The 26,888-nt window shown below is 41.3% G+C and overlaps 1 protein-coding gene across 6 annotated transcripts in view; it reads right to left on the reverse strand.

The window, feature by feature from the left end:
* Acoxl (acyl-CoA oxidase like) overlaps window positions 1–26,888 on the reverse strand; it is a 337,320-nt gene that overhangs the window by 110,543 nt on the left and 199,889 nt on the right. For all 6 annotated transcript variants that reach the window (XM_078028311.1, XM_078028313.1, XM_078028310.1 and 3 more), the window contains one exon: window positions 17,788–17,877. In XM_078028311.1, coding sequence (XP_077884437.1) covers window positions 17,788–17,877 — 90 coding nt within the window. The remainder of the gene's footprint in view (window positions 1–17,787; window positions 17,878–26,888) is intronic.

Here is a 26,888-nt window from a genome sequence, read left to right on the forward strand (position 1 = left end):
CTCCCTCAGCACGGCCGCGTAGCACTTGGCTCCCCTGCTTAGAACTTGACCCGGCCAGTTCATGGGGCACAGGGACTTGAGCCCTGGTGTCTAGCAGAAGCTAAAGCTGCGTTCGGTGTGGAGGAAAGAACTAGTAATCTAGTGCCACAAACAGCCTTAATTGTGCCCCTACTATGTGCTAAGCATGCTATGGGAGTGATTATGATACAGGGGTCCACTTTATGCTTGGAATATAGCCCTCGCCGCTCTGGCACTGCGACTTATTTTTAAAATGGACACGTTTCTTTCTCTTCTTCTCTCTCTCCCTCCCTCCCTATCTTTCACTCCCTGATTTCTGGAAGAAACAGGATCAGCTTTCTTCTCCATCCTAGGCAGAGTGATCTGTCCTTGAGCACACACTCACCACAGGAACCGAAGTAATTCAGGGATGGCACCAGAAATCTCAGAAATGACTCTCTTCCAAATTAACAAGTGAATTACACTCCAACAGAAAACACTGGAATGTAGCCTTTGAGTCACCTCTTTTAAAGCCCCCTGCTCCCCCTGTTGGAAGGGCAGAATCATAGCCTCTGGGGCAGGAGCACCCTGTGGTTCTCCCTTGCTAGCAAAGCAAGAAAAGTTCTTTGCCTTTTTCTTAAAACTGCATCCGTAACTGATGCCAATCCAGTAATGAAAACAGGTTTTGAGAAAAAAGGAAAAAGAAGGTTTATTGATTTGCCAGCAAAGGAGAAACACAGGGGACACCCGTCCCAAAGCCTGTGATTCTGCCCATCAGCAGGAACAGGGGCTTTTACAGAGGTGATTCGGAGAAAATAAGATTAGGGAGGAGAAGATCAGGGAAATGAAGATCAGGGAGGAGAATTTTAGAGAAAAGAATATCAGAGATGATCAGGGAGGAGATCAGGAAGGAAAAGTTTAGGGAAAAGAAGATCAGAGAGGAGGTTTGGGAAAACGAAAAAAAAAAGTATAAGTTTCAAAGCCATAGTCATATCGTATCAAGTGAACCCCTGTCACGTGTCCTTGTTATTAGAGTGGCATCAGGAACAAAGAGCAAACTTTTGGTAATAATTACTGAAACCCTGGGAGGCGCAATGATGCCCCCATCTTGCAGATGCAGGCTGTTGCCCTTAGAGGCTAGCCTTGCCTGGGACTTCAAGGTTAGTCAGTGTGGGTGACGCCACGTCCTTCCTCTAGCACCTCTGCAGCCTCCTGGAGGGACCAGCCTGGGGACCGCCAGTTATTAGAAGCAATCCCCCATGCGTGCTCTGGACCTGAGGAAGGATGGAAACTTGTGAGCCCACTCGTGGTCCTTGCCTCTCCCCAGGGGGCACCAAACCCTCCACAGGCTTCTAGGGCCAAGTTGTCCAGAGTAGGAACACTGAGAAGAGTTAGCAGTCGGTAAAGGGCATGTACCTACTGGGTGCGAGACTCATCCCTCCCCACAGATGAGTTCTGTTTGATCTCCAGGCTCCCTCTGGACCCTTAGCTATTTCCCATTAAAAATAGTGTCCTCGCCTTCTCTTGGAAAAATGGAAATTCTGGGAATCTGAACCCGTTTCCCTCAAGGCAGCTGCTGGTGGAGCTGGAGGGGGTGAGGACCCTCTGTTTGTTCAGGTACTCTCTGTTCTCTGAGCCTCCTAGGACTGCGACAGTAATCTAGGGCCCTGCCTAGCCCAGGAGGCAAGTGATTTGGTGGCCCTGGTGTGGGCCTCTTCCAAGGTCCCATACAGCCCCTAAGAGAAGCCTGGAGTGAGCCCCTGCTCCAGCCCTGCCCCTCGCCATGGCCTACCCTGATGAATGGCCCGAGCCCAGCACAGGGGCTGCTCCAGAGCACAGCTACCCTCCAACCTCCCACCCAAGATATGGAAAATGTGTGGCACTCACCCAGCCGCCTACACAGTTGGCACCAGAAATCTCTGAAATGACCCCAAGGTCTTCCCTGAAGCCCCGTCTTTCCCCAGGGCTTGCAGCATCTACTCTGAGACACAGATCCAAAAAGCACTCCAGGGTCAGTTCAGTGGAATTGACCTCTGAAAAGAAGCTTGGGCCTGAAGGACAGATGGGCCACCGAGCTTGACTGGGGTCACCGAGCTTGACTGGGGTCACCATGGAGGGCCATGGAGGCCCACAGGTGTTCTGGTGGTTTTATCCATGTTACTGGGACGTTACACACTGACCACAGGTCCCCACTGAACTCCCAAGACTGTTGTGCGCAGGTGGTTTCCCAACCCCCAGCCACCCCCCTCTCCCCCCTGCTCCTTCCCTCCCCACTCTCCCTCACTTCCAGCAAGTTCCCCGGGGTGCATGAAGTGCCAGTCCCCTCCTGACTCCCACGCCCTGGCCGCGGTCACAACACCATCTAACTGCTTAGGGCAGTTGGAATAGATGTTCCTAGAGCACTTTAAAAAAAGTTATTATTGAAAAGAAAAAGTAACTAAAATTTTAAATCTACAACAAAATAAATAAATGGCAATGAGGAACACATTAAAAAATAAATCCCATGAAGTTTTCTGCAACTTGAGTAACTCAGAAAGCCCTCCCCAAGGAGGAAAACCCTCCCCCGTGTTGACTGAAGTTGTTTCAAATTAATGTTACTTAAACATGTTCAAATACAAACCCAGATATAAACACCTTGTGTTTATAACTCTTGTTCAACTATAAACTATGAAATTAAATACAAGTGAAACTACAAACCAAGTGAGATTCAGATTAACAGTCCTAATAGTGGATGGCAGGCTGCCCCACACCAGGCCCAGCCTGCTCTTCGTGGGTCCCTGGGGTGGTGCTGGCTCTGTGCTGGGGACACGACTCCCTCCACCACTCTTTTCCGTGGCCTTGCCACCCGCCCTCCAGCAGCACATCCTACCATCCAGTGCCCTTCACTGGGCACACTTTTTTATGGTTCTATAAAATCTATATTTCCCCCCTCATTGGCTCCAGGTGATCAAGGTGATGTTATTTGGTGCCAACAGCTTATAGATACATAGTCCCCCTTATGCACAGTCTCACTTCCCAAGCTTCAGTTCCCCGTGGTGAGCTACGGTCTAAAAACATCAGATGGAAAATTCTAGTAATAAACAGTTCCAATTAAATAACTTCTATTAAAGTATTTCTATCATTTCATTATTTTTAGTTATTATTATTGCTGTTACTGGGCCTAACATATAAATGAAGCTTTCTCATAGGTGTGTACGTAGGAGAACAAGCAGTATACCCAGGATTAGCACTGCGCGTGGTTCAGGCACCGGCTGGGGGTCTTGGAAGGCAGCCCCTTGGATAAAGGGGGACAACTGTACAAAGACCAAGGCTGGAAGCCCCTCCGAGGTCCTGGTTACTAGGCTCTTATCCCAATGAAAACCCCCTTTTAGACAATTTCTGCTTAGATCAGCATCAGAATTAAAACACACAATTAATGCATTTTTGTCAAGAACTCATGTTTGCCAGTTTGCACAGCAATGCAATCTCATTTAATCTCGTGGCCAAACTCAGAATTTGTACGGAAAAGGAAGGCGTCGCTCTGAGACGCTAGGAGAAGTAAAGATAAACAAGTGGCCCAGATTCAGAAGGTTCCCTTTTTCCGAAAGCTCACACATGGAGGCCCTGAAGGGAGCTTTAAATATTTAGATGCAGCCACATCTGGTTTTGAAAAAACTTAGTGTCAGCTCTGCATAGGGGTCAATGGATTCAGAAAAACAGAATGTCTGCTCAAACCACCTTGGTCAGCTTTTTAAAGACAATCCCAAAGTCCACCCAAATTCCCAAATTGAATGTTCACATTGTAGAAATGCTTTCAATCAATTCTCTCCCCCAAACAGATTTTCAAGCCCCCTCTTCCCGCGTTTGCAATGCCACTGCCCTGGCTGGGCACTGCCGCTCTCGGACAGCTAGACCTCAGTCCCTACTGCTTGTGGCTGCCCTGTCCCCCTCCGTACCCTGCGTCAACCTCATCACCACCCAGGGCTCTGTCTGCCCTTGAGCCTCCTTCCACACACCTCTGGCCTCCGCCTAATTTTTTTCCGCTATCACTACAGGTACTTCAGGGTGTCACTTCCCACCCAGGTCCTAGGGAAGGTCCCTTGAACTCTCCTCTGGCTCTGCTGGCTTAGGCAGGTCCTCGGGCTTCCAGAAGGCCTGGGGACGAGGGAGGCTGCTGATCTTCCAGGGTGCAGAGCTGTCCCCCAGCCCCATGGCCCTCTGAAGCTCCGCCCTGAGGAGCTGAGCAGGCTCCCTGGCCAGGCGTCTGGGTGCCCTGACCTTCATGCCCCTCTGTGGTCCCAGGCACCTGCACAGCCTTTCCTCTGGCATCTCAATATCTCCACCTGCTGATCACTGAGGCTCACCTGCAGCCAGAGGGCTGCGGAGAATGTTCTCTCAGAACTGCTGTGCGGGCCCTTCCTGCTGCAGAGGGAACCTGAGTCCTCCAGCCCAAGATCCTGCCTCATTTATTGCCATCACCAGACTGGTCCTGGGGCTCATTCCAGGTGCCAGTGTCCTGCTTGTCACGGGAGAACTTTGGCACTCCCCAGTGGTGGAGTGTTTAGACTGGAAGACAAGTGTGTGTGCGTGTGTGTGTGTGTGTGTGTGTGTGTGTGTGTTGTGTGTATGTGTCTGTTGTGTGGTGTGTGTGTCTTGTGTGGTATGTGGTGTGTATGTGTGTGTTGTGTGGTGTGTATGTGTGGGTTGTGTGGTGTGGTGTGTGTGGTGTATGTGTGTGTTGCATTACTTTGTCCTCTGGGACAGGATTTCTCTTCTTTGTTACTCTTCATTCCTTCTCCCTCCCCTACTTCATATTAAGAAAGAAGCTATGTTTTAATGGCTTCAAATCCACTGATTTTAAAAACTCAAAACCAAATTAAATGGTGGGTCACAAGTAAAAAGTGTCCTGGCCAGCCCCTTGCCTCCAGCACCCCTTCCAGTTTTCAGTAGGTGTTCTCCTAGAAGCAGCAGAGGGTCAAGGTTCTTGCACCCTGTTTTAGTTTGCTCTGTGGTTGCAGCAGTTGGGTTTTTAAAATTTATTTATTTGTTCTAATCAGTTATACATGACAGTGCTATTCAATTCATTGTACACAAACGGAGCACAATTTTTGACTTCTGGTTGTATCCAAAGTAAGGTCACAACATTCGTGCAATCATACATGTACCTAGGGTGATAAATGTCTGTCTCATTCCACCATCTTTCCTACCCCTTATCCCCTTCCCACCTCCCCTTTGTCCCATTCATCCCATGCCCCCCCACCCCATTATGGATGAGCATCCATTTATCAGAGAAATCATTTGGCCTTTGGTTTTTGGGGACTGGTTTACTTTGCTTAGCATAATATTCTCTAACTCCATTCATTTACCTGCAATGCCATAATTTTATTCTCTTTTATTGCTAAGTAATATTCCATTGAATATTACTTAGCAATAAACACCACAGTTTCTTTATTTATTGAAGGGCTTTATAGGTTGGTTCCAGTTTAGTGAACATTGATGTGGCTGTGTCACTGTAGTATGCTGTTTTTAAGTCCTTTGGGTATAGACCAAGGAGGGGGACAGCTGGGTTACACGGTGGAGCAGCTGTTTTTGAGAGCTTCTGTTTTTCCTGGAGTCCTGGTGGGCTTTTCTTTCTTTTATTTCAAGAAGAGACATGCATTTTTTCCATCACCCCACCACCATCTTCCTGTTTCCTAATCATGCTGAGTGCTGAATGGAAACCACTTCCTCCTCAGGCCATGCTCCTGACCTCTGAGCCTTCCGGGTCTAATTTGGACTCACGGTTTTCTGCTGCCCTGTGCCCACCATCCAGGTGTTTCTTTATGCAGACTCTTCTTGGGTCAGCTCCAGAAAGTATCTTGTCTCTTAAATTCTTCATTCCTTCTGCACATGGATGCCCAATTTTCCCAGCACCATTTATCAAAGAGACTGTCCCTTCTCCAGGGTCTGGTTTGGCCACCTTTGCTGAGGATCAGTTGGCTGAAGACGTGGGGGTTATTTTGGTATCTCTATGCTGTTCCAGGGCCTGTGTGTCATTTTTATCCTATTCCCATGCTGCTTTAGCTGCTGTGCTCTGTGGATGTACTGACCTCATCAGGTGCTGTGAGGCCTTCACCTTTGTGCTTTTGTTCACGATGGCTTGGGTTGGGCTTCCATATGAATTGAAGCATTGTTTTTTTTTCTAGTTCTGTGAAAAACTTTATTGATATTTTGATGCAGATTTCACTGAGTCTGTGAATTTTTTTGAATAGCATGGACATTTTAACAATATTAATTTTGCTAATCCATGAATGTGGGAAGATTTTTCTTTTCTGTGTGTTTCTTCTTCATTTTCTTTCATCAGTGTTTTGGAATTTTCATATTGTGAATGAAATTGCTTTCAAGATTTCTTTCTCAGCAATCTCGTTATTAGTGTATCAAATGCTACTTATTCAGCTTTGCTGAATTTATTTATTAATTCTAATAATCTTCTGGTCAGCCTTTAGTTTTTTTTTCTATGTATAGAATCATATCATCTACAGAGATAATTTGACCCCCATCTCTCACTCTGTATAAAAATCAACTCAAAATGGATCAAAAACCTAACTGCAAGTCCTAAAACTACTATATGAAAACATAGGGGAAAGACTTCAAGACATTGGTATAGGCAATGATATTTTTTTAATGTAACCCTAAAAGCAGAGGAATCAAAAGGAAAAATAGAGAAATGGGATTACGTCAAATTAGATACCTTCTGTGCAGCGAAAGTAACAGCCAACAAAGTGTAGAAACAACCTATAGAGCCAGAGAAATAATTTCTATTCATCAGAACAAGGAGTAATAGCCATGATTAAAAATGGACAAAACATCTGAATAAACACTTGTCAAAGAAAGAAATAAAAATGGCCAGCAAATACATGAAAAATGCTCAATGTCATGAGCCTCCAGGAATGCAAATCAAAACTGCCGTGAGATACCATCTCACCCAGCTAGAATGGCTGCTATCAAAAAAATTTTAAAAATATATGGATATGGAGAAAAAAGAACGCTCTCACACTGTTGGTGAAAATGTAAATGAGATCACCCACTACAGAGAACAGCATGAAGGTTCTTTAAAAGTTTAAGAATGTATCTACCATATGATCCAATGTCCCTCTTCTGGGTACATATCCAAAGGACATGAAATCAGCATACCAAAAACATAACTGTACACCCATACTTATGGCTGCACTGTTCATAACTAAAATATGGAATCAGTCTATGTGCCCATCAATGGATAAATGGATTGTGCATGCGAGCGTGCAAGCACACGCACACACACACACACACACACACACACACACAGGAATAATTTTCATCATTAAAGAAGATGAAAACTATCATTTGTAACAAAATGGATGGGACTAAAGAGCATTTTATTCAATGAAATAAGCCAGACACAGAAAGGTAAAGGTACTGTCTCATACATAGAAGCTAAAAAAAAAAAAAAAAAAGATGATAGGAATGTAGAAAAGTGATCACTAGAGGTTGGGAAGGTGGGTGGATAAAGGGAAGCTGGATTTAATCAGTGCATGCTGTATGCATATATTGAAATGTCCTACTGAAGTCCATTAATATGTACAATTACATATGTTAATGAAACTACAACAATTTCAAATAAATATATAAATTCTTGTTTCCTTTTCTGCTTTTCTGCAATTCATTCACAAGTAATATTTTTTCAGCAAATTCATGGCAGGTAAACTTCTTGAGCATTTGAAAATCTGTCTTTATTTTGCCTCATATTTCATTGGTAATTCAACCAGCTATGAAATTTTGCATTTGATATAACTTCCCTCAGGACTCTAAATGTTACTCCAGACCCTTGCCTCCAAAGTGTGGTCCATAGGCCAGCAGTCATGGGGCATCACTGAGGTGCTTGTTGGCAACACACAGTTCCCCACCCCAAAATCTGAACTTGAACAAGATCCCCAGGGTACATTAGAGCTGAGAAGGGCTGATGCATCCTTGGTACTGCTGCTGGGAGGCCTGAGGTCAATCTGACTCTCCCTTTTAAGTAAGTGATCTAACATGACTTGGCCTGAGGCTTGGGGCCCTTCTTTGTCCTTACTAGATGTTGTAAAATTCTCCAGGCTCTTTGATCTTTTCCAGTGGGTTCCACCATGCCTGAGGCTTGTGCCTGTCTTCAGATCTGGGACACTCTTTATTTAGATCTCTGGTTTTGCCGGCCTGGCTATATTCTTGGCTCCCTCTCTCGTGAATGTCACAGATCCCCCGGACCCATCATTCATATCTCTTGCCCTTTCACTCCTTTTCCCTTGTTCTTCCTGGTCTTCAAATCGGGAACTTTTCTCAAATTGGTCCTTTAACCCTCAGATTAGATTTTGTTTTTGTCTGTGTCTGTTTTGCAATTGTGTGCTTCTAATTTGCAAGGCATTTTAGGATTCTCTGAATGCCCTTTTTCATAGCAGGCTATTCTTGTTCAATAGCATCACACATCTCTACAGGCAGTGATTCGTGCAGCTGTTTTTCTTCCTCTGGTTCCAGTTGTTCTCTTTGTCCATTTGGCACTTTCTTTTTCATGCTGTTGATGATTCGTCATGTCTGATGAATTTATTAGATGATATGGAATTACTGTTTATTTTTTAAGTGTGATGATGTTTTATAAGAAAAGGCCCTTAATTTTAGAACACAAATGTTAAAATTGTTAGGGATGAAGTGTCTTGATGTCTACAATATACTTCTAAATGGCTTTGTGTGTGCATGCACATGCACATACCCACACACCCACACCCACACTCACACTTACACTCGTGCATAGATGGTAAGAAAGTAGAAATTTTAATATGACAACACTGTTGACCTATGATGAAAACAGGTGGGCCCAGAGTTTGATTGTACTAGCCTCCCAACTTTTTGTTGCATTGTTATACTAGTCTCCCAACTTTCTCTTGAATTTTTTCATTGTAAACATTGCAAATAAGGAAAAAAATGTATCTGATGATGATTGATTGTTCATTCTCTGAATATCTTTAGGAAAATACCGTCAGGGTTTTAAGATTCCTATATAATCTGCTTTTTTTTTTTAAATAGAAAATCTGATAACAATTTGGTCTTTTCCCCCCCTCCCCTTCAGTTTAAGTTTAAATGAAACTACAAAAGATCAATGGCTAACACTCCACTACTACTTGATAGCTTCTGTGGGCCTGCTGCAATAGCACAGCTCAGGCCAGCAAGGAAGGCTGGCCTCCTCAGCCCCTGCATCAAGGCCTGTCCTAACACTACATCTTGGCTGAATCTAAGATCTGGAGTTTTAAACATGGAAAAAGTACAAGAGGTTTTGTTCTCATGGCTGCCTGTTATATCTGGCACTAGAATGACCCAGCGCTCACTTGCTTGGAGAAAAACTCTTTGCTTTCAGGACGTCAGGCTTAGTAGCACCTCTGCCAAGCTTCCAGCCAGGAAGCACACATACTTGATATCAGCAGCTCTGAGACACAAGTCTACAACACAAGCACTCTGACCAGGCAGCAAGAAGGTGCCCCCGCTTGGTCATTAAGTAAGTTAACAGTAGGTCATTTGCATTTTTGCTTATGTGCACTGCAGGGTGATGAACAATAAGTGCAAAGCCTCTGAGTAACATTCTTTAGGAGATCTGCCAGAAAGGATTAGGAGAGGACCTGTCTTGATGTATCTCTAATGAAGCAAAATAAATTTATAATGGGATTTCATGGGTGTAGGTCATAATTGGATTTGGTGGAGGATGTAATTAAATTTCACCAAAGGCTTACAGCCTCTGCCCTTCGAAATAATGGAAGGGTCAGAAAACCTTCTATTTGGCTTAAAAGAAAGCCTGCAGGAAATGGAAAACACATCATCCCCGTCTTGGACCAGCAACCCCAACATCGCTAGGAACTCTAGGACTGCAAGAGTTTCACTTCAGGGTACGATGTGCAAGCCCTGTAGGTAATACCAGAATACTGTGAAACTCACTCGCTATTTTCTGCCTTTAGTCTTCTCAATTTCCCCTCTTGACTTCAGCTAGGAGAGCCAAAGCAGAATCCAGGACAGAGAACGGCAGCCTCTCTAGGGTGAGTGGATCCCAATATATAAGAATAAGGGCAGCTGAATGGTGCAGGCTGTGTCATGGTACAGCCCTGCCATGGTACTGGCATTGATTCTGGATGCCAAGTGGCTTGAAAACTTTGGGAGCACAGCAGGGCATACAGTGTGTGTCCAGTGATGACAAGCAACAGGCTGATTCCCCCCCGCCCCCATCTCTAAGTGAATGCACCTAGGGATCTTGGTTTCGAGGTGCCTAAGCCCTCCCTGGGCTTGAGTGTTCTGCCCACAGCAGGTGTCAGGAGCTGTGGCAGATGCACTTCCTGTAGTCAGGTGCTTGGATGTGGCAAACTGCAGACCTGCTATTGGGCAGTTCCTGGGTCCAACATCTCTTCAGATAAAGGCCAAGAGAAATAACTTTACCTCCAGCTACATCCCCCTGAATTCATCAATCAATTGTATTCCATGCTTTCGACTCTCTAGAAATTAATCAATTAATTACTCTCTAGAAAAGTAAGGCAGGGAGAACATATTTGCTAATGACATGTCCAACAGAGGACTTGGGTCTAGCATATATAAAGAACTCTCAAAATTCAACAGTAGAAAGATCGTAGAGTCTTTCACAGGACAAAAGTTTAAGTTTTGATGAAGTTCAGTTTATCAATTTTTCTAGTTATGAACTATATTTCCAATGTCAGGTTTAAAATAGCTTTTTTTTAGCTCCTGGTCTCAAGAATTCTTTTCTACATTTTTTTAAAAAGTTCTATAATTTCACAAGTTACATTTAAGTCAATAATCCATTTTGAGTTAATTTTTAATAATGTGTGAGACTTAGATTGAGGTTCATTTTATTGTCTCAGGGTATCCAATTAATTCAGTATTACTTGTTGAAAATATTGTCTTTCTTCTACTGAATTGCTTCTCATTTAAAAAAAAAATCAATAAGTCCCATTTTTATGGGCTCATTTCTGGGGGCCCAGAAATTTCTCTTCCATTTATCTGTGTGTTTATCTCTTCACCATATACCATATGGATTGCTAATAGTTATCTAATGAGTCTCAATGTTTGATAGAGTAATTCATCTTACTTGATTCTTATTTTTCAGAATTTTATTTTAGCTATTTTAGGTCTTGTGTTTTTCCATGTAAATTTTAGAATAAACTTGTCCACAATAATCTTATTTTGTAATTTTGACAGAAATTACATTAAATCTATAGATATGAAGTGTACTGACATCTTTCCCATGCAGAGTTTTCTAATCCATGAACATAGTATGTCTTTCCATCTATTTAGGTCTTCTTTGACATCATTTAGCAGGTGTTGTGATTTTCAGCATATAAATCTTATACTTGTTGTGTTAGATTTATACTTAGGCATTTCATTTTCTTTGGAACAATTGTAAATGATATTGTATTTTAAATTTCATTTTCCATATGTTCATGTTTAGTATATAGAAAAGCAATTGATCTTTGTATATCAATCTTTATTCTGGTAGTCTTTTTGAACATTCTTTGGGATTTTCCATGTAGACAACTGTGTAATTGGCAAATAGGGATTTTTAAAAATTTTTCTTCCCTTCTAATTTCGTATTTTATTTTTCCCGCCTTATTGCAACTAAGACTTCCAGCACTATGTTGAATGACAATGGTAATAGTCAACTTTTGAGCCTTTTTCCTGACTTTGGAAGTCAATTATTCAGTGTTCTACTACTAACCATGATATTAGTTATAAGTTTTATACATAATTTTATTAGATTGAGGAAATTCCCTTGCTTCCTAGTTTACTAAGAGTTTTTAATCATGAAAGATTGTTGGGTTTTTTCAAATTTTTTTCTGTATAGAGCTATCATATAATTTTTTCTTTTTTAATCTATTGATAGAATAAATTGCATTTATTGAGTCAACTTTGCATATCAGAAATAAATTTTCCCAGGTTATAGTGTATATATTTCATTTTATACACTGCCAGATTCAACTTGCTAATGTGTTGTTGAGGATTTCTGTATCTAAGTTTATGAGATATATTGGTATATAGTTTTGCCTTTTTCGTACTGTCTTTGTCTAGTTTTAGGATCAAGGGCAATTCCAGCCCCTAAAATGACCTCAGAAGTGTTCTTTCCTATTTTCTGGAGGAGATTGTTTAAAATATCTTAAATGTTGGCTAGAATTCTCCAACTAAACCTAGGTCTGAGGATTTCTTCAGGAGCTTTGCTGTTATTATTAAAATTGAATTACTTTAATATTACAGACCTGTTCAGGTTGCTGATTTCAACATTGTTAAGTTTGAGTGGTTGGTGGCTTTTGAGGAATCTCAGTCCATTTCTTTTAAGTTATCCAATTTACAAGTGTTACTGTCTAATATTCTCTCATTATTCTTTTAATGACTATATGAACTCTAACAATATATACTATTACACTTCTGACATTGGTGATTTGAAACTTTTTATCTTTACCATTCTTTTTAGAGTGCTATCAACTCTATTGATTTTTTTCCTCTGAAAGAACCTGTTTTGTTTCATACATTTCCCCTACTAGTCCCCTGCTTTCAATTTCATGAATCTATGCTCCCATATATATTATACCCTTTCATGTTCTTAGTTTGTACTTATTTTGTTCTTTATTCACTATTTTCTTGAAGTAGAAACTCAGATGACTGGCTTGAGACCTTTCCTATTCTCTAAAGTAAGCCTTTGGTGCTATGAACTTCCCTCTCAACATAGCTTTATCTGTATCCCACATATTTTGATATGTTGTGTCATAATTTTTACTCACTTATATGTATTTTTAAAGTTCCTTTGAGACTTTCTTTTTGACCTCAGGATTTTTAAAAATGTTTTTCTTCATTTCTATGTATTTGGAAACATTTCTTTTATCTTTTGGTTATTAATTTTAGTTTCATTCTATTATGGTCAGAAAATATATTCTACATCATTTTTTAAATTTTTTAAGGTTTATTTCATAGCTCAGGATATAGTTTATCTTGGTGAATATTACTTGAGTGCTTGCAAAACACCCATTCTGCTCTTGTTAGGTGAACTGTTCTGTCCATGTTAATTAAATCCTGTTGCTCAAATGTGTTCAGTTTATCCACCTCTTTTCTGATTTTCTATCTGGTAGTTCTGTCAGCTGCTGAGAGTGATATGTTGAAGTCTCCAATCATTGGTTACATTCTCTTTTCCCCTCGGAAATTTTATTTCCACTTAGGGTTCTTTACACTCTCACTTTTAAAATATGATTTTCAGAAGTATTTTCTCTATATACATTGAACAATATATCAAAAGGTGTTATAATTATTGTCTCAAACATCAAATATAATTTATAAACCTAATTACAAGAAGGGACAGTATATTATATTTACCCCTATCCATTTCACTGCTCTTCTATTCTTTTGGAAGTTCTAAGCCTTCTTCCATTATCATTTCCTTTTTTCTCTAGAGAACTTTCTTTGACTACTGTATGTGTGTGTGTGTGTGTGTGTGTGTGTGCGCACACACATGCATATGTGGTGCTGGAACTCAGGGTCTCTCTTGTGCTAGGTAATCATTCTACCACAGAGCTACATGCTTATCTCCATTAGCTACATTTTTAAGAGCAGATTTGCCAGCAACAAATTCTCTTTGCATTCCTTAATATGACAATGTCTTTATCTCTCCTTCAATCTGGAAATATATTTTCCTCATATAGAATTTTTCACTGATGGTTCTTTTTCTTTTTTTTTTTTTTGCAGAAATTGAAAATGTTGTGCTACTTTCTTCTGGCCTCCATGGTTTCATATGAGAAATCTGCTGCCACTTGAATTGATTTCCCCTATAATGCATCATTTCTTTTTATCTACTTTTGAATAGAAACTCAAACTTTGGTTTTGAGTTTAAATGAGTTTAATTATGACATGTCTTGGAGTGAATTTCTTAGGTTTGATCTTTTTGGGGTCCATTTATTGCTTGGTTCTGCAGTTGTATATATTTCAACAAATTTGGGATGTTTTAGGGCTTTATTTCCTTGAGTTCTTGTTCATCCTTGGTCCTTCTTTCCTCTCTGAGATTGATACTACAAACACTAGTTCTCTTTTTTATTGGTGCATTATTCTTATCGATAACAGTGTGATTCATACATGCACATAACTCAATCGATCTTCTTCCCCAGTGCCTTCCCTTTCCCATCTCTCTTTCCTCCTCCAGATCTGCTTCCTATACTCTACTGATTTCTCTTCTATTATTTTAGGTAGTGTATATTTATATATGGATCCATTATAGTATGCTTATACACAGATATAGCATCATTTGGAAGTTTAATTCCCCAATACTCCTCCATCCTCCTTCTTTTTTTAAAAAAAAAACTTTATTTTTAATTGTTTATCTTTATGTTGTGCTAAGGATCGAACCCAGGGCCTTTTGCTTTACCACTGAGCTAATCCAGCCCCTCCTTCCTCCTTCTTGATCCTCTTCCTTTACTTTATTGATTTCTCTTCTATTTTCTTGAGATTCCCATTTTAAAATTCTCTTTCTCTCCAGTTCCACATATGAAACAAAATATTTGACTTTTGACTTTCTGAAGCTGGCTTATTTCACTTAGTTTGATGTTTTCTAGTTTCATCTATTTACCTGAAAATGACTAATTTCATTCCTCTTTATGGATGAATAAAACTTCATTGAACATATATACTATATTTTCTTTGCTCATTTGCCTGTGGACAGGCATCAAGGCTGGTTCCATAACTTGACTATTGCATTACCATAAACCCTGATATACATGTATCATTGTAGTGTGCTGATTTTAGTTCTTTTGGATAAATACCAAGGAGTGGGAGAGCTGGTGGAATGGCATAAAATCAAAAAGCTTCTGTAACACAAAGAAAACAACTAAGAGTGTGGAAAAGAGCCTAGAGAATAAGAGAAAGTTTTGTCAGCTACTCTTCTGACAGAGGATTGATATTCAGAATATATAAAGAACTCAAAAACTTTAACAATAAACAAACAAACAAACAAAAAACACAGAAAATCCAATCACTAATTGGGTAAAATATTTAAACAGACATTTCTGAAAAGAAGAAATACAAATGGCCAACAAGTATATGAAAAAAAAAATGTTTAACATCTTTAGCAATCAGGGAAATGCAAATTGAAACTATACTGAGATTTTATCTCACTCAAGTCAGAATGATGATCATAAAGAATACAAATAATAATAAATGTTGGTGAGGATTTGGGGGAAAAGGTACACTTAAACATTGCTGGTGGGATTGCAGATTGGTACAATTGCTTTGGAAAGCAGCATGGAGATACCTCAAAAGATTGAGAATGGAACCACCAAATGCTAGTTCTTTTGCTATAGTTATACAGGTCCCTAAGACCCTGTTCATTTCTAAGTTCTCTGTTATTTGGATTGGGTAAATTCTATTGATCTTCTCTCAAGTTCATGGATTCCATTCTCTGTCTTCTCTACTCTATTTCTGGGGTCATTCTACAAACTTATTATTTCAGTTATTTTATTTTTCAATTCTATAATTTGTATTTGGCCCCCCTTTCAACTATCCTATATTTCTGTTGATATTTTTCTGTTGTTTCTATTTGTTTCGGATGCATATGTTATTATCACCTGAGCACTTCTATCATAGGGACTTTAAAATTCTTGTCATATAATTCCAAGATCTGATTTTTCTCCATGTCAGTATCTGTTGGTTTTCTCATTTAAGTTGTAAATTTCCTGATTATTTGTAATGACAGGTGAGTTTTTAAAATTACATCAGGCTCTTTGCATACTGCATTATGAAATTCTATTCAATCTTGGGTTAGTAGAATGTCCATCTTTCTACTGGGTCTCTCCAACAGCGCCCTGGCAAAAGCAGAGCAGGAACTCGCCCTGTCTGCATGTAGCTGACAATTCAGCCCACACTTGGCCCTGATGATACAGGTGGGTGGGAGGGAGGAGTCAGAATGCCAGTTACTGCCATCTCCCACCACCCCATTATGCCTTGTTAAGGCTGGGTGAGGAGAGAGGCTTCTGCTGAAGCCTGGAGGGGAAAGAAAATCACTTCATTCTATCGATGTCAAGTGAGATTGTGGCTCAGCTTCTCATGTGACCCCTTTGGGGCCTGGGAAGGATGAGAGGGAAGAGATGACAATATCCACCAACTCTGGTCACACTACCTTGTTTGGATTCTTATTGCTGTATTGTATGGGGTGTCAGCTCCTTGGTGGGCCAACTACCACCAGGGAGGGAGAGAATATAAACTGTCAACTACCCCCTATTATTCCTGGTTCAGTCTAAGATGTCAGGTAGAGGTTGGGACTCTGCTCTCCACTGGACCCTGCCTGACACCAGTGTGGGCAGTTGAAGCATAATGGTGACTAGTTCCACCTTATATCGCCTGAATGGTGGATGTAAAAACTTGGTTCACCAGAAAGTCCTGCTGATACTCCATGATGGGAGAGGCTGAGCATTTCCTGCTGCCACCAGGAGCAAGAAGGAAGATTAGCTCCCTACTCAGACCCACCAACACCACCGGGTGGAGAAACAGGATTGCTACCACCTGGTTCTGCTGACTTTGTTGGGTCGGGGGTGAGACAGAAGATCAGCTCCCAGCTGGACCTGCTGAAATTGTTGGAAGGGTAGGATTGGGAAAGTAGTTAGGTTTTTTCTTCTATCTAACCGATGTCCAGTGGATATTGCCAACATGATTTTCTAGTAGGCCTCCATCTTCCTGGTCCTTCAGCTAGGGGGAGCAGGCTTCCTCTTAGAGTATATTTTGTTGGCACTTGTTAAAAATCCAGGAGATATGTACCCTGACTGGGATATATGGGAGGCAACAAGGAAACCCAAATCAATTATTATCTTTCCATTCCTCAGATTCTGAAGTACCCTGGAAGCTGCCGTCTCCCTGTCCCCTTTCAGTCTCCCTGCTGGTTTGCTGTTTTACATGCAGATCTTCTAATGGTTGAGAGGGAAGATGCGAGGGATGGGGCTAGTCCATCTTGGTGGACCAGAAGTCCCCATTCTTCTTGTTTAAAAACACAAAGTTTTGATCACATTCCATGTACTATTTTATATCATTTTATGTACCATAAGTTTTTAATTTCTGTTACAAACAGTCCAATTTTAAAGGCTATAGAACTCCCCACTGAGTGGTCAGAACATGATTTATAAAATCACTTTGCTATTGTTGAAAATTTGGATTCTAGCATTATTGCTGTCATAAATAACGTACTGGTGAGAATGTACCTAAAGTCTTGCTGTATTTAGGATTATTACTTTAGGGTGGAGTCCCAGGAGTAAAATTATACCCAGCCCAATAGCAACATGCAAGGAGACCCCCTGTGCCCTCACCAACAATGGTGCTTTTGAGGATGAGTCAATATGACAGAGAAAAGAAAACAGTGTTGCAATTTTTCCTAAGATACATTTCTTTCATCACTAGTGAGGCTGTTCGGTCCCCTCCTTTTGCAATTTGATATCTTATGTCCTTTTCCTGTTCATCTTTGAGGGCTTCCATATTCCTTTGGAAGAGCCTTCTTAGTAGAAAAATCTGACTTAATACATATGAGTAGTTCTCTGAAACCAAAAAATATAATTCAACATTGAAGATAAGCTGAGAGCAATGATCTAATCCACTGTTCAGCTACTGCAAACATCAAGTACCTAACAGGAAAACACCTGCCAATTAAATAAAGACATCAGATAAAGATAAAACATGTGAAGCACTACAGATTGCTGGATAACTCTTGAACTTCAAAATTATGCTGTTTAAAATGAATAAACATTTCCTGAACCTTACCTGAAGCATGACAACATTGTCACCTTCGAAAGTTACAAACACATCTGCATCACACTTCAAGTCTGAGATTCGGTTTTCCATCATGTAGCCCTATTGCAGAAGAAATAAAGAAAATAAGAAACACATTTTAATTTGCAATCCCATCATTATACAGGATTAACACTTTCTTTGAAATTAAAAATGCAGAAAATTAATTTTTCTATATTTTTATTGGTGCATTATAGTTTTACATAACAGTGGGATTCATTGTCACACATTTGCACACGCACACAATATAACAACATGATTTGACTAACATTATCCCCAGCATTTCCTCCCTCTCTCCCTTCCCTCCTGCCTCCCCCTTGTCCCCTTCCTCCACTCTACTGACCTCCTTTGGGGGGAAAAATGCAGAAAGTTGAAAGTAATAAAATAGCCATATTTTTTTCTAATCATGATAATCACTGTAAGAATTTTGATCCATCACATTAACTTTTGATTCACAAATACTATTTTGCATATTGTCTTCATCTATAGTAAAAAACATTTTAAAATTATCATGTCATATTTTTCAAAAGAATCTCAATAAGGGATACTGATATTCCTCTCTCTTCCAAATACTATGAATTCTAATACATAGCAAGGTATCAGTGATTATACCCTATCATATACAGGCAAATAGCACCCCCCACATGTGACTTTATACAACTTTCTAAAAGTTGGCAAATAGACCAACAAAAATTCTTGGGAGGCCACATAAAAATCTTAAATTGCCACTCTGCATGGTGACATCATTAAACTATTCTGCACCATAAACTTGCACTGTGGCTAATTATTCTTTTTTAACTTCCTGAGATCCTTACTGCAATGGCAGCAGCCCACTGCTCATTTTCAAAGTATTAAGTGTTTCCTCACACAAAGAACTGCCCACTCAAGAGAACACAGGGTTAGGCCCAGGCGAACGGTGAAGGAAGCCAAGCTTGTCTCTGCCCCCCTCCCAGCCTCTCCATTCTCCTTTAGCTTGGTGTTCTCCCCCAAAAAATCTCCAGAGCCTTGCCCAATGTCCAGATCTGCTTCCATAAAACACCATCAGACAGATCAGCAGTGATTGTCCCGTTACTTCTCCCAGGAGCATCTATCTGCAGGTAGCACAGTGGCTCTGAATTACTCAAACTAAAAAGTTTTTTCTCAGCAAGAGAAACAATAAGAGAGGTAAATAGGGAGCCTACATCATGGGAACAAATCTTTACTCCTCACACTTCAGATAGAGTCCTAATATCCAGAGTATACAAAGAACCCCAAAAATTAAATAAGGAAACAAATAACCCTATCAACAAATGGGCCAAGGACCTGAACAGACACTTCTCAGAGGAGGATATACAATCCATCAACAAGTACATGAAAAAATGCTCACCATCTCTACCAGTCAGAGAAATGCAAATCAAAACCACCCTAAGATAACGTCTTACTCCAGTAAGATTGGCAGCCATTCTGAAGTCAAACAACAACAAGTGCTGGCGAGGATGTGGGGAAAAGGGTACACTTGTACATTGCTGGTGGGACTGCAAATTGGTGCGGCCAATTTGGAAAGCAGTATGGAGATTCCTGGGAAAGCTGGGAATGGAACCACCATTTGACCCAGCCATTGCCCTTCTCCAACTATTCCTTGAAGACCTTAAAAGAGCGTACTACAGGGATACTGCCACATCCATGTTCATAGCAGTACAATTTACAATAGCTAGACTGTGGAACCAACCTAGATGCCCTTCAATAGGTGAATGGATTAAAAAATGTGGCATTTATACACAATGGAGTCTTACTCAGCACTAAAAAAATGACAAAATCAAGGCATTTGCAGGAAAATGGATGGCATTAGAGCAGATTATGATAAGTGAAGCTAGCCAATCCCTAAAAAACAAATGCCAAATGTTTTCTTTGATATAAGGAGAGCAATAAGAACAGAGCAGAGAAGAAGAGCATGAGACAAAGATTAACATTAAACAGGGAGGAGAGGTGGGAGGGAAAGGGAGAGAGCAGGGAAATTGCATGGAAATGGAAGGAGACCCTCATTGTTATACAAAATTACATATAAGAGGAAGTGAGGGAAAAGGGAAAAAAACAAGGGAGAGAAATGAATTACAGTAGATAGGGTAGAGAGAGAAGATGGGAAGGGAGGGGAGGGGGGATAGTAGAGGATAGGAAAGGCAGCAGAATACAACAGACACTAGTATGGCAATATGTAAAAACGTGGATGTGTAACCGATGTGATTCTGCAATCTGTATACGGGGTAAAAAGGGGAGTGCATAACGCACTTGAATCAAATGTATGAAATATGATATGTCAAGAGCTTTGTAATGTTCTGAACAACCAATAAAAATAAAATAAAATAAAAGCAAAAAAAAAAAAAAAGAATGTCAAATATCACCCCTATCAAAATTGTCCAGCCACAGAGGATACAGAAACTCACAGAAGGGTGCTCACAGGGCAGTTCATATATCTGAGCCTCAGGGACCTACTGCCTGGGGGACCTGCTTTGTTGCTGAAAATGGGCACAGGAGTTACAGAAGCCTGAACTTCCAGGGTCCTGCTGCCCTCAGATCCCTGAAAATCTGTGAGGATCAGCCCTGCTGCCTGCCATGAGGAAAACCCTCTAGGGCCTGGCCCTTCCTTTATGCTCCTCAGCATCACACTGGACAGTATAAACCACCTGTAGTGACAGAAGCAGAGGAGTCTTCAGAAGGCCACCAGAATTCTTAATTGTTTTCATGAGGTTAAGCCGATTCTATAAATAATCAGTAAGACTCCAACCTGGAGAAGCTCTACCTCCCCCTCCCTACCTGCCCTCCACAGCCAAGGGCTCCTCCCCTCACCAGGAAACCACAAGAAATCAGGTTCCAACTGCACGTCCTCCTGCCTCCTGTGCCCACCCCAAGGCCAGAGTCCCCTCACATCCCATGCAGGTGGGGGGCTCATTCACTTCACCTCCTCCTCTCCATCCTCAAAGCAGCCCTGTGAAAGGGATGTCACCCCCACTTTCCAGATGAAGAAAGTAAGGTTCGGAAGAGGTGCTGGAATGTTCTAGAATCATCTTTCAAATTCCCCTGTGGAAAAAGAGGAGCACTAAGTCCAACACCTCAGAGCCGAGAAGTGGTAGTTACACTAAGAATCACAGCTGCTAACACTCCACATCATAATGTTGAAGAAACAATGGGTGTTGCTCCTCTGTCCCCCATGCAGGAAAGGGCAGCAGGTTCTTCTGGTCATTATCTGTCACTGCCCAGGAAACCAGGTGACCAGGGTTTCAAAATGACTGAAGGAACACTCTAGTCAAAGGACGGCAGAACCAGCCCCCACCCACAGGCTAGAAGAAGACCGGCCCTGACAGCCTGGGGCACAGTTTGTCTCCTACCAGGTCTTCAATGCCACATAGTTTATTTTCCCCCTCAGCAGAACTCCACTGTGATACCCTTGACTAGTTCAAAGGTCAAGAAAGACTGGGGGAAGATTCTGGACTCTGTGGCTCTTGGGAGCCGAGGCAACAGGATGAAGACCCTCAGAGAGCTTTCAGGCAAATGGAAATGCAATAGCTAGCAGAGAAAACCAAACTCCCATATGTGTGAGGCAGCAGTGGCAGTGGGTGGCACGTGGCTTCAATCTCCCAAAATTGCCAAGGATGTGTTTACCATCTAATTTCCTTAAAATAGGCCCAGAAAGCCAGGCATGGTGGTGCATGCCTGTCATCCCAGCATCTCAGAGTGCTAAGGCAGGAGGATTGCAAGTTCAAAGCCAGCCTCAGCAACTCAGGGAGGCCCTCAGCACCTTGGTGAGATCTAATAGAAATCAAAAATAAAAAGGACTGGGGAGGTGGCTCAGTTGTTAAGAATCCCTGGGTCCAATCCTGTGTATTCCCCTCTCCCCAAAAAAGAATAGGCCCAGAAGGCCCAGCCTCACTGAAGTCTAAATCCTGGGACATCTGTGGTGACTCCTTTAGAAACTAACCAGGCTCAGAATGTCCAGGACTCTGTGGTTTGGGTGAGTGTGTGTAAGAATTTAGAGGAAGCTCGAGGCTGTGAGAAGCTCCTGAATGGGGACTTGTAGCCCTCTTCCCTAGAGACTTTAATTCTAATTCTGAGCCTCACATTCTTTGGGGACAAGTGACTATAAAAAGTGTGTGTGTGTGTGTGTGTGTGTGTGTGTGTGTGTGTGTGTGTGTGAGAGAGAGAGAGAGAGAGAGAGAGAGAGAATATCTGTCATTTGGGGTAGGGTACTAGGGATTAAACCCAGAGGCACTGAACCAAATCCCCAGCCCTTTTTATTTTTTGATTTGAGATAGGGTCTTGCTATATTGCTTAGGGCCTCACTAAGTTGCTGAGGTTGCCCTTGAACTTGTGATCCTCCTGCCTCAGCCTCCTGAATTGCTGGGATTATAGGTATGGGCCACCATGCCAGGCTGTCATTTTTTTAATTAAACAGGAAGTTTTTAAAAAATTATTATTTCTAAAAATAACAATACATAAGCAGTGTCCAAAAAAAATCCTAGAAAACAAAAACAAAAGGAAAATAAAGATAATAAATCAGCATCCAACCTCACAGTGTAGAGGTAAATGATTGCCTAAGAAAGAATAACCCCAACAAAAGGGCTTAGGTTAGAAATTGAAAGTACAAGATGGAAACAGGAGTTGGCAGGGTTGAGGAGGAAGAAGGGGATGGAGCAGAAACAACTGAGCAGCTCTGAGTGGAAGGGAGCCATAGACTGTTCCAGGAGGAGGAGGACATGACAGAGCATAGAGATATAGTCAGAGGAGACCTCTACAAGAGTTCACAAACCAGCACCACAGAAGGAGCCCAGAGTAGGGACAGCTTGGCAGGCCATGGTGGATCAAGATATTAAGGTATTTCCCATTTTCTTCTTGTAGCTTTATGGTTTGGGGTCTCATATTTAAGTCTTTAATCAATTGTAACCAATTTTTACATGGTGAGAGATAAGGGTCTAATTTTATTGTTCTGAATGTGAACACTCAGCTTTCCCACTACCATTTACTGAGTAGATTGTGTTTTCTCAAATGTGTGCTTTTGGCACCTTTGTTGAAAATCAGTTGGCTGTAAGTGTGTGGATTTACTTCTGGACTCTCTGTTCCAAGTCACTGGTCCATGTCTGTTTTTATGTCAGAATCCTGCTGTTTTGGTCATTATAGATTTGCAATGTCGTTTCAAGTCCTGTACTGACATGTATCCAGTGTTACTTCTTTTGGCTAAGATTGCTCTGACTAGTCAAGGTCTTTTGCAGTTCCATACGAATTTCAGATTGCTTTGTCTATTTCTGTGAAGAATGATGTTGGAATTCTGATACATATTGCATTTAATCTGTAGATCCCTTTGGGAAGTGTATGATCATTTTAACAATATTAATTCTTTCAACTCCAGAACACAAGATATCTTTCCATCTTTTGGAATCTTCCTCAATTGCTTTCATCAATGCTTTACAGTTTTCATCATAGAAGCTTTTCATCTCTTTGGTTCAATTTATTTTTAGGGATTTTTTAAACTATTGTAAATGAAATTTTCTTTTTAAGATAGTTCACTTTTAACATATGGAAATGATACTGGTTTTGTATGCTGATTTTGTCTCCTGTAACTCTACTGAGCTCATTTATGAATTATAATAGTTTTTTTTTTTTTAGTGAAGTCTTAAGGATTTTCTACATGTAAGAACATGTCATCTACAAACAGGAACAATTTAACTTCCTTCTTCCCAATTTGCATGCCCTTTATTTCTTTGTCTTGCCAATTGCTCTGGCTAAGGCTTCTCATCTATGCTGAATAGAAGTGGTAAAAATGGGCATCTTGGAAGATTTTAGAGGAAAACTTTTCAACTTTTCCCATTCAGTGTAATGTTAACTGTGGGTTTGTCATATGGCCTTTATTGTGTTGATACATTCTTTCTGTACTTATTCGTTGAGTTTTTGTTGAGAAGAGATGTTAAATTTTGGCAAATATTTTTCTGCAACTAGAGCAATGATTATATTTTTTATTATTTTAACAGAATTATAATGTGATGTGCCACATTGTTTGCCTATATTGAACTATTCCTGTGTCCCTGTCATGAATTACACTTGGTCATGGTGAATAATGTTTTAAATGTGCTGTTAAAGTTGGTTTAGTAGCATTTTGTTAAGGGTTTTTGCATCCTAATACATCAGGTACATTGACTTGTAATTCTGTGTGTGTGTGTGTGTCTGTGGGTGTGTGTGTGTGTGTGCACACATGTGCATGCGCAGGGTCTTGTCTGGTTTTAGTGTTGGGATTATGTTGGCTCCCTAGAATAAGTTTGAAACAATTTCTTTCCTTCTTTATTTTTATTTATTTATTTTTCTTCTTGGAAAATTTTAAAAAGCAATTGGCATTTCTTCTTCTTTAATTGTCTGGACAAATCCAGCAGTGAAGCTATCAAATCCTGGGCTTTTCTTTATGGGAGACATTTGATTACCAACGCAGTCTCCTTACTCCTTATTAGTCTGTGTAGGTTTTCTGTTTCTTCATGGCTCTGTTTTGTGAGGTTGTATGTGCTTAGGAGTTCATCCATTTCTTTTAGGTTTTTCTAATTTGCTGACACTTAACTGTTCATAATAATCTCTTGTGATCGTTGTATTCTGTCTATTAGTCACAATGTTTCCTTCTTCATCTCTGATTTGTTTATTTGTTTGTTTTTTTATCTGTAGGCTCTTCTTTTTACACTCCTAATTGCTTCCTTGGCCAGGCAGAAGCCTTTTAATTTGATGCCATCCCACTTATTGATTCTTGGGTTTTTTTTCTTGGGTTTTGGGAGTCTTGTTGAGGAAGTGATGCCTATACCAATATGATGAAATATTGACTTCATGTTTTCTTTTAGCAGTTGCATAGTTTCTAGTCTAATTCCTAAGTCTGATCCGTTTTGATTTGACTTTTATGTAGGGTGAAAAAGATCTAATTCTTTTATATATGGATATCCAGTTTTCTCAGCAACATTGGTCTTTTCTTCAACATAATATTTTTGGTACCTGTGTCAATTAATGGATGGTTGTAAGTATGTGACCTTGTCCCTGTGTCCTCCTTCTATTCCACTGGTCTTCATATCTACTTTGATGCCAGTAGCATGCTGTTGGGGTTACTACAGCTCCATAGCTACACTAACACACATATATGTATCTATATAAACACTCACACATACATACATTTACTTATCTGTTTCCACAGTATATGTGTTTGCTAATGCCATTTTGTGGGTTGTTTTCTAGTTATGGAGGAGAGCCCTCCTTCCTCTCTGTCTTCCTAGATAGGGCCTCACTATGCTGCCCAGGCTGATCTTAAACTCATGGAGTCAAGTGATCTGAAAATGCAATGTCCCCCAAAAGCTCAGGAGACAATGGAGCAGTGATCAGAGATGAAATGATTAGATGATGAAATCCATAACCTAGTCAGTGGATTAATCCATTTAATGGATTACTGTGCTAAGTGATAACTGTGGGCAGGTGGGGTGTGGCTGGAGGAAGAGGTCACTGGGGGCATGCCCTTGGGGATTATATATCCTGTCCCTGTCCCTGGCTCTTTGTGCTCTCCTTCTCTCTGCTTCCTGGTTGTCCTGAGCTGTGTGGCTTTCTTCTGCCACACCCTTATGCCATGATGTTCTGCCTCACCTTGGGCCCAGAGCAAACCACTGAGACCAAAATAAACTTCCTCCTCCAACTTCTTCTTCTTCTTTTAACCAGGGATTGAACCCAGGGGTGTTTAACCACTGAGCAACATTCCCAGCCCTTTTTTATTTTTTATTTTAAAACAGGGTCTCACTAAGTTGCTAAAGCTAGCTTTGAACTCATGATCCTCCTGCCTCAGCTCCCCGAGTTGCTGGAATTACAGGCGTGCACCATCATGTCTGGCTCTAAGTTGTCTTTTCAGGTATTTTTGTCACAGCAATGAAAAGCTGATGAAGACATGATCTTCCTGCCTCAGCTTTCCAAGTGTTGGATCGTGATTGATCTTAATCCTGTGACCACTAGTCAGCATTTGCACATTGAGTTCAATCTTTGCAGTCCGGCTTTGTTAGGAAGTGCATTTCAATAATAAAGCCTGTCCAGATATTCAGAGCAGGTCACTAGCAGAGTCCCTAAGCCTGTGACCACTTCAGCTATCGTAGCACTCGGAAGTGCCCTAAACTGAGAACACTGCAGCTGGAAACCCATGATTGCCAAGGAGAGGGTGGCACTGGGTCCTACCTAAACCCAGAGCCACCGATGTCAGTGAGGTGGGACGTGGTCTTCCTGGGACACATGCATGCAACTTCTGCTGCTGAAGTTTATTCAGGGCCTGAGGTCACTATGATCAGCCAGGAGTGGTGTAGGCTAGAACCGGAGCCTACCTCTCTGGGATTGGGGGTTCCTCTCTGTCACCAGAGTGGATCTGGAGCCTCCATTCTGGTTCTGGCCTGGGAACAGGGGCTGAGGTTCTTCTCGGGGCCGAGTGCTCCTGTGGCAGGCATGGTGTGGATTCCAAGGCCATGTCCCAGGCTCACTTGTCTCTCTCCACACTATGCTTCCTAAGGTTTGGAGAAGGGGGATTGAGCAACACAAAACTTCTCTTTTCCTACCCCCTCATTTATCCTTTCTTGTTATGTCAGAACCAAGTGCTCTGATTCTTCACCTGGCTTCCACAGCTCCTATGAGGGTATCTGCCTACAAAAACAGTTGCCATCTTGCTCCACCACCTGGAAGTGAACCTCCAGGAAGTGAACCTCTTCTTAGCCCACATGGGAAGGGCCATTACTCCCAAGGACCAAAAGCCACAAGCAGCAATCAGTCTTTCTAGAGGAGGGTGGAGGAAGGGAGAAGAGGAGAAAGCAAGAGTGCACTGCAGGGCTAGAGTCTCTGGCTCAGAAGAGAAAGGGCTGAAACCATGTCTGAAGCCTCAAGTCAGACCAAAGGTACTGTCCTTGTTCCTTCAAGCAAGTGTTGGAGATTTGCCCAGCTCTTTCCTGAAACCCTTTCTGCCAGAGACCTGCACTTTACTCAGGAGTGACTTCATCTGTTTTCTGTGGCTATGACTGAATACCACAGGCTAGATAATTTATAAGGAGAAAAAATTATTTAGC

Source organism: Ictidomys tridecemlineatus, chromosome 12 (assembly GCF_052094955.1).
Source record: "Ictidomys tridecemlineatus isolate mIctTri1 chromosome 12, mIctTri1.hap1, whole genome shotgun sequence".
NCBI classification, from domain to species: Eukaryota; Metazoa; Chordata; class Mammalia; order Rodentia; family Sciuridae; genus Ictidomys; species Ictidomys tridecemlineatus.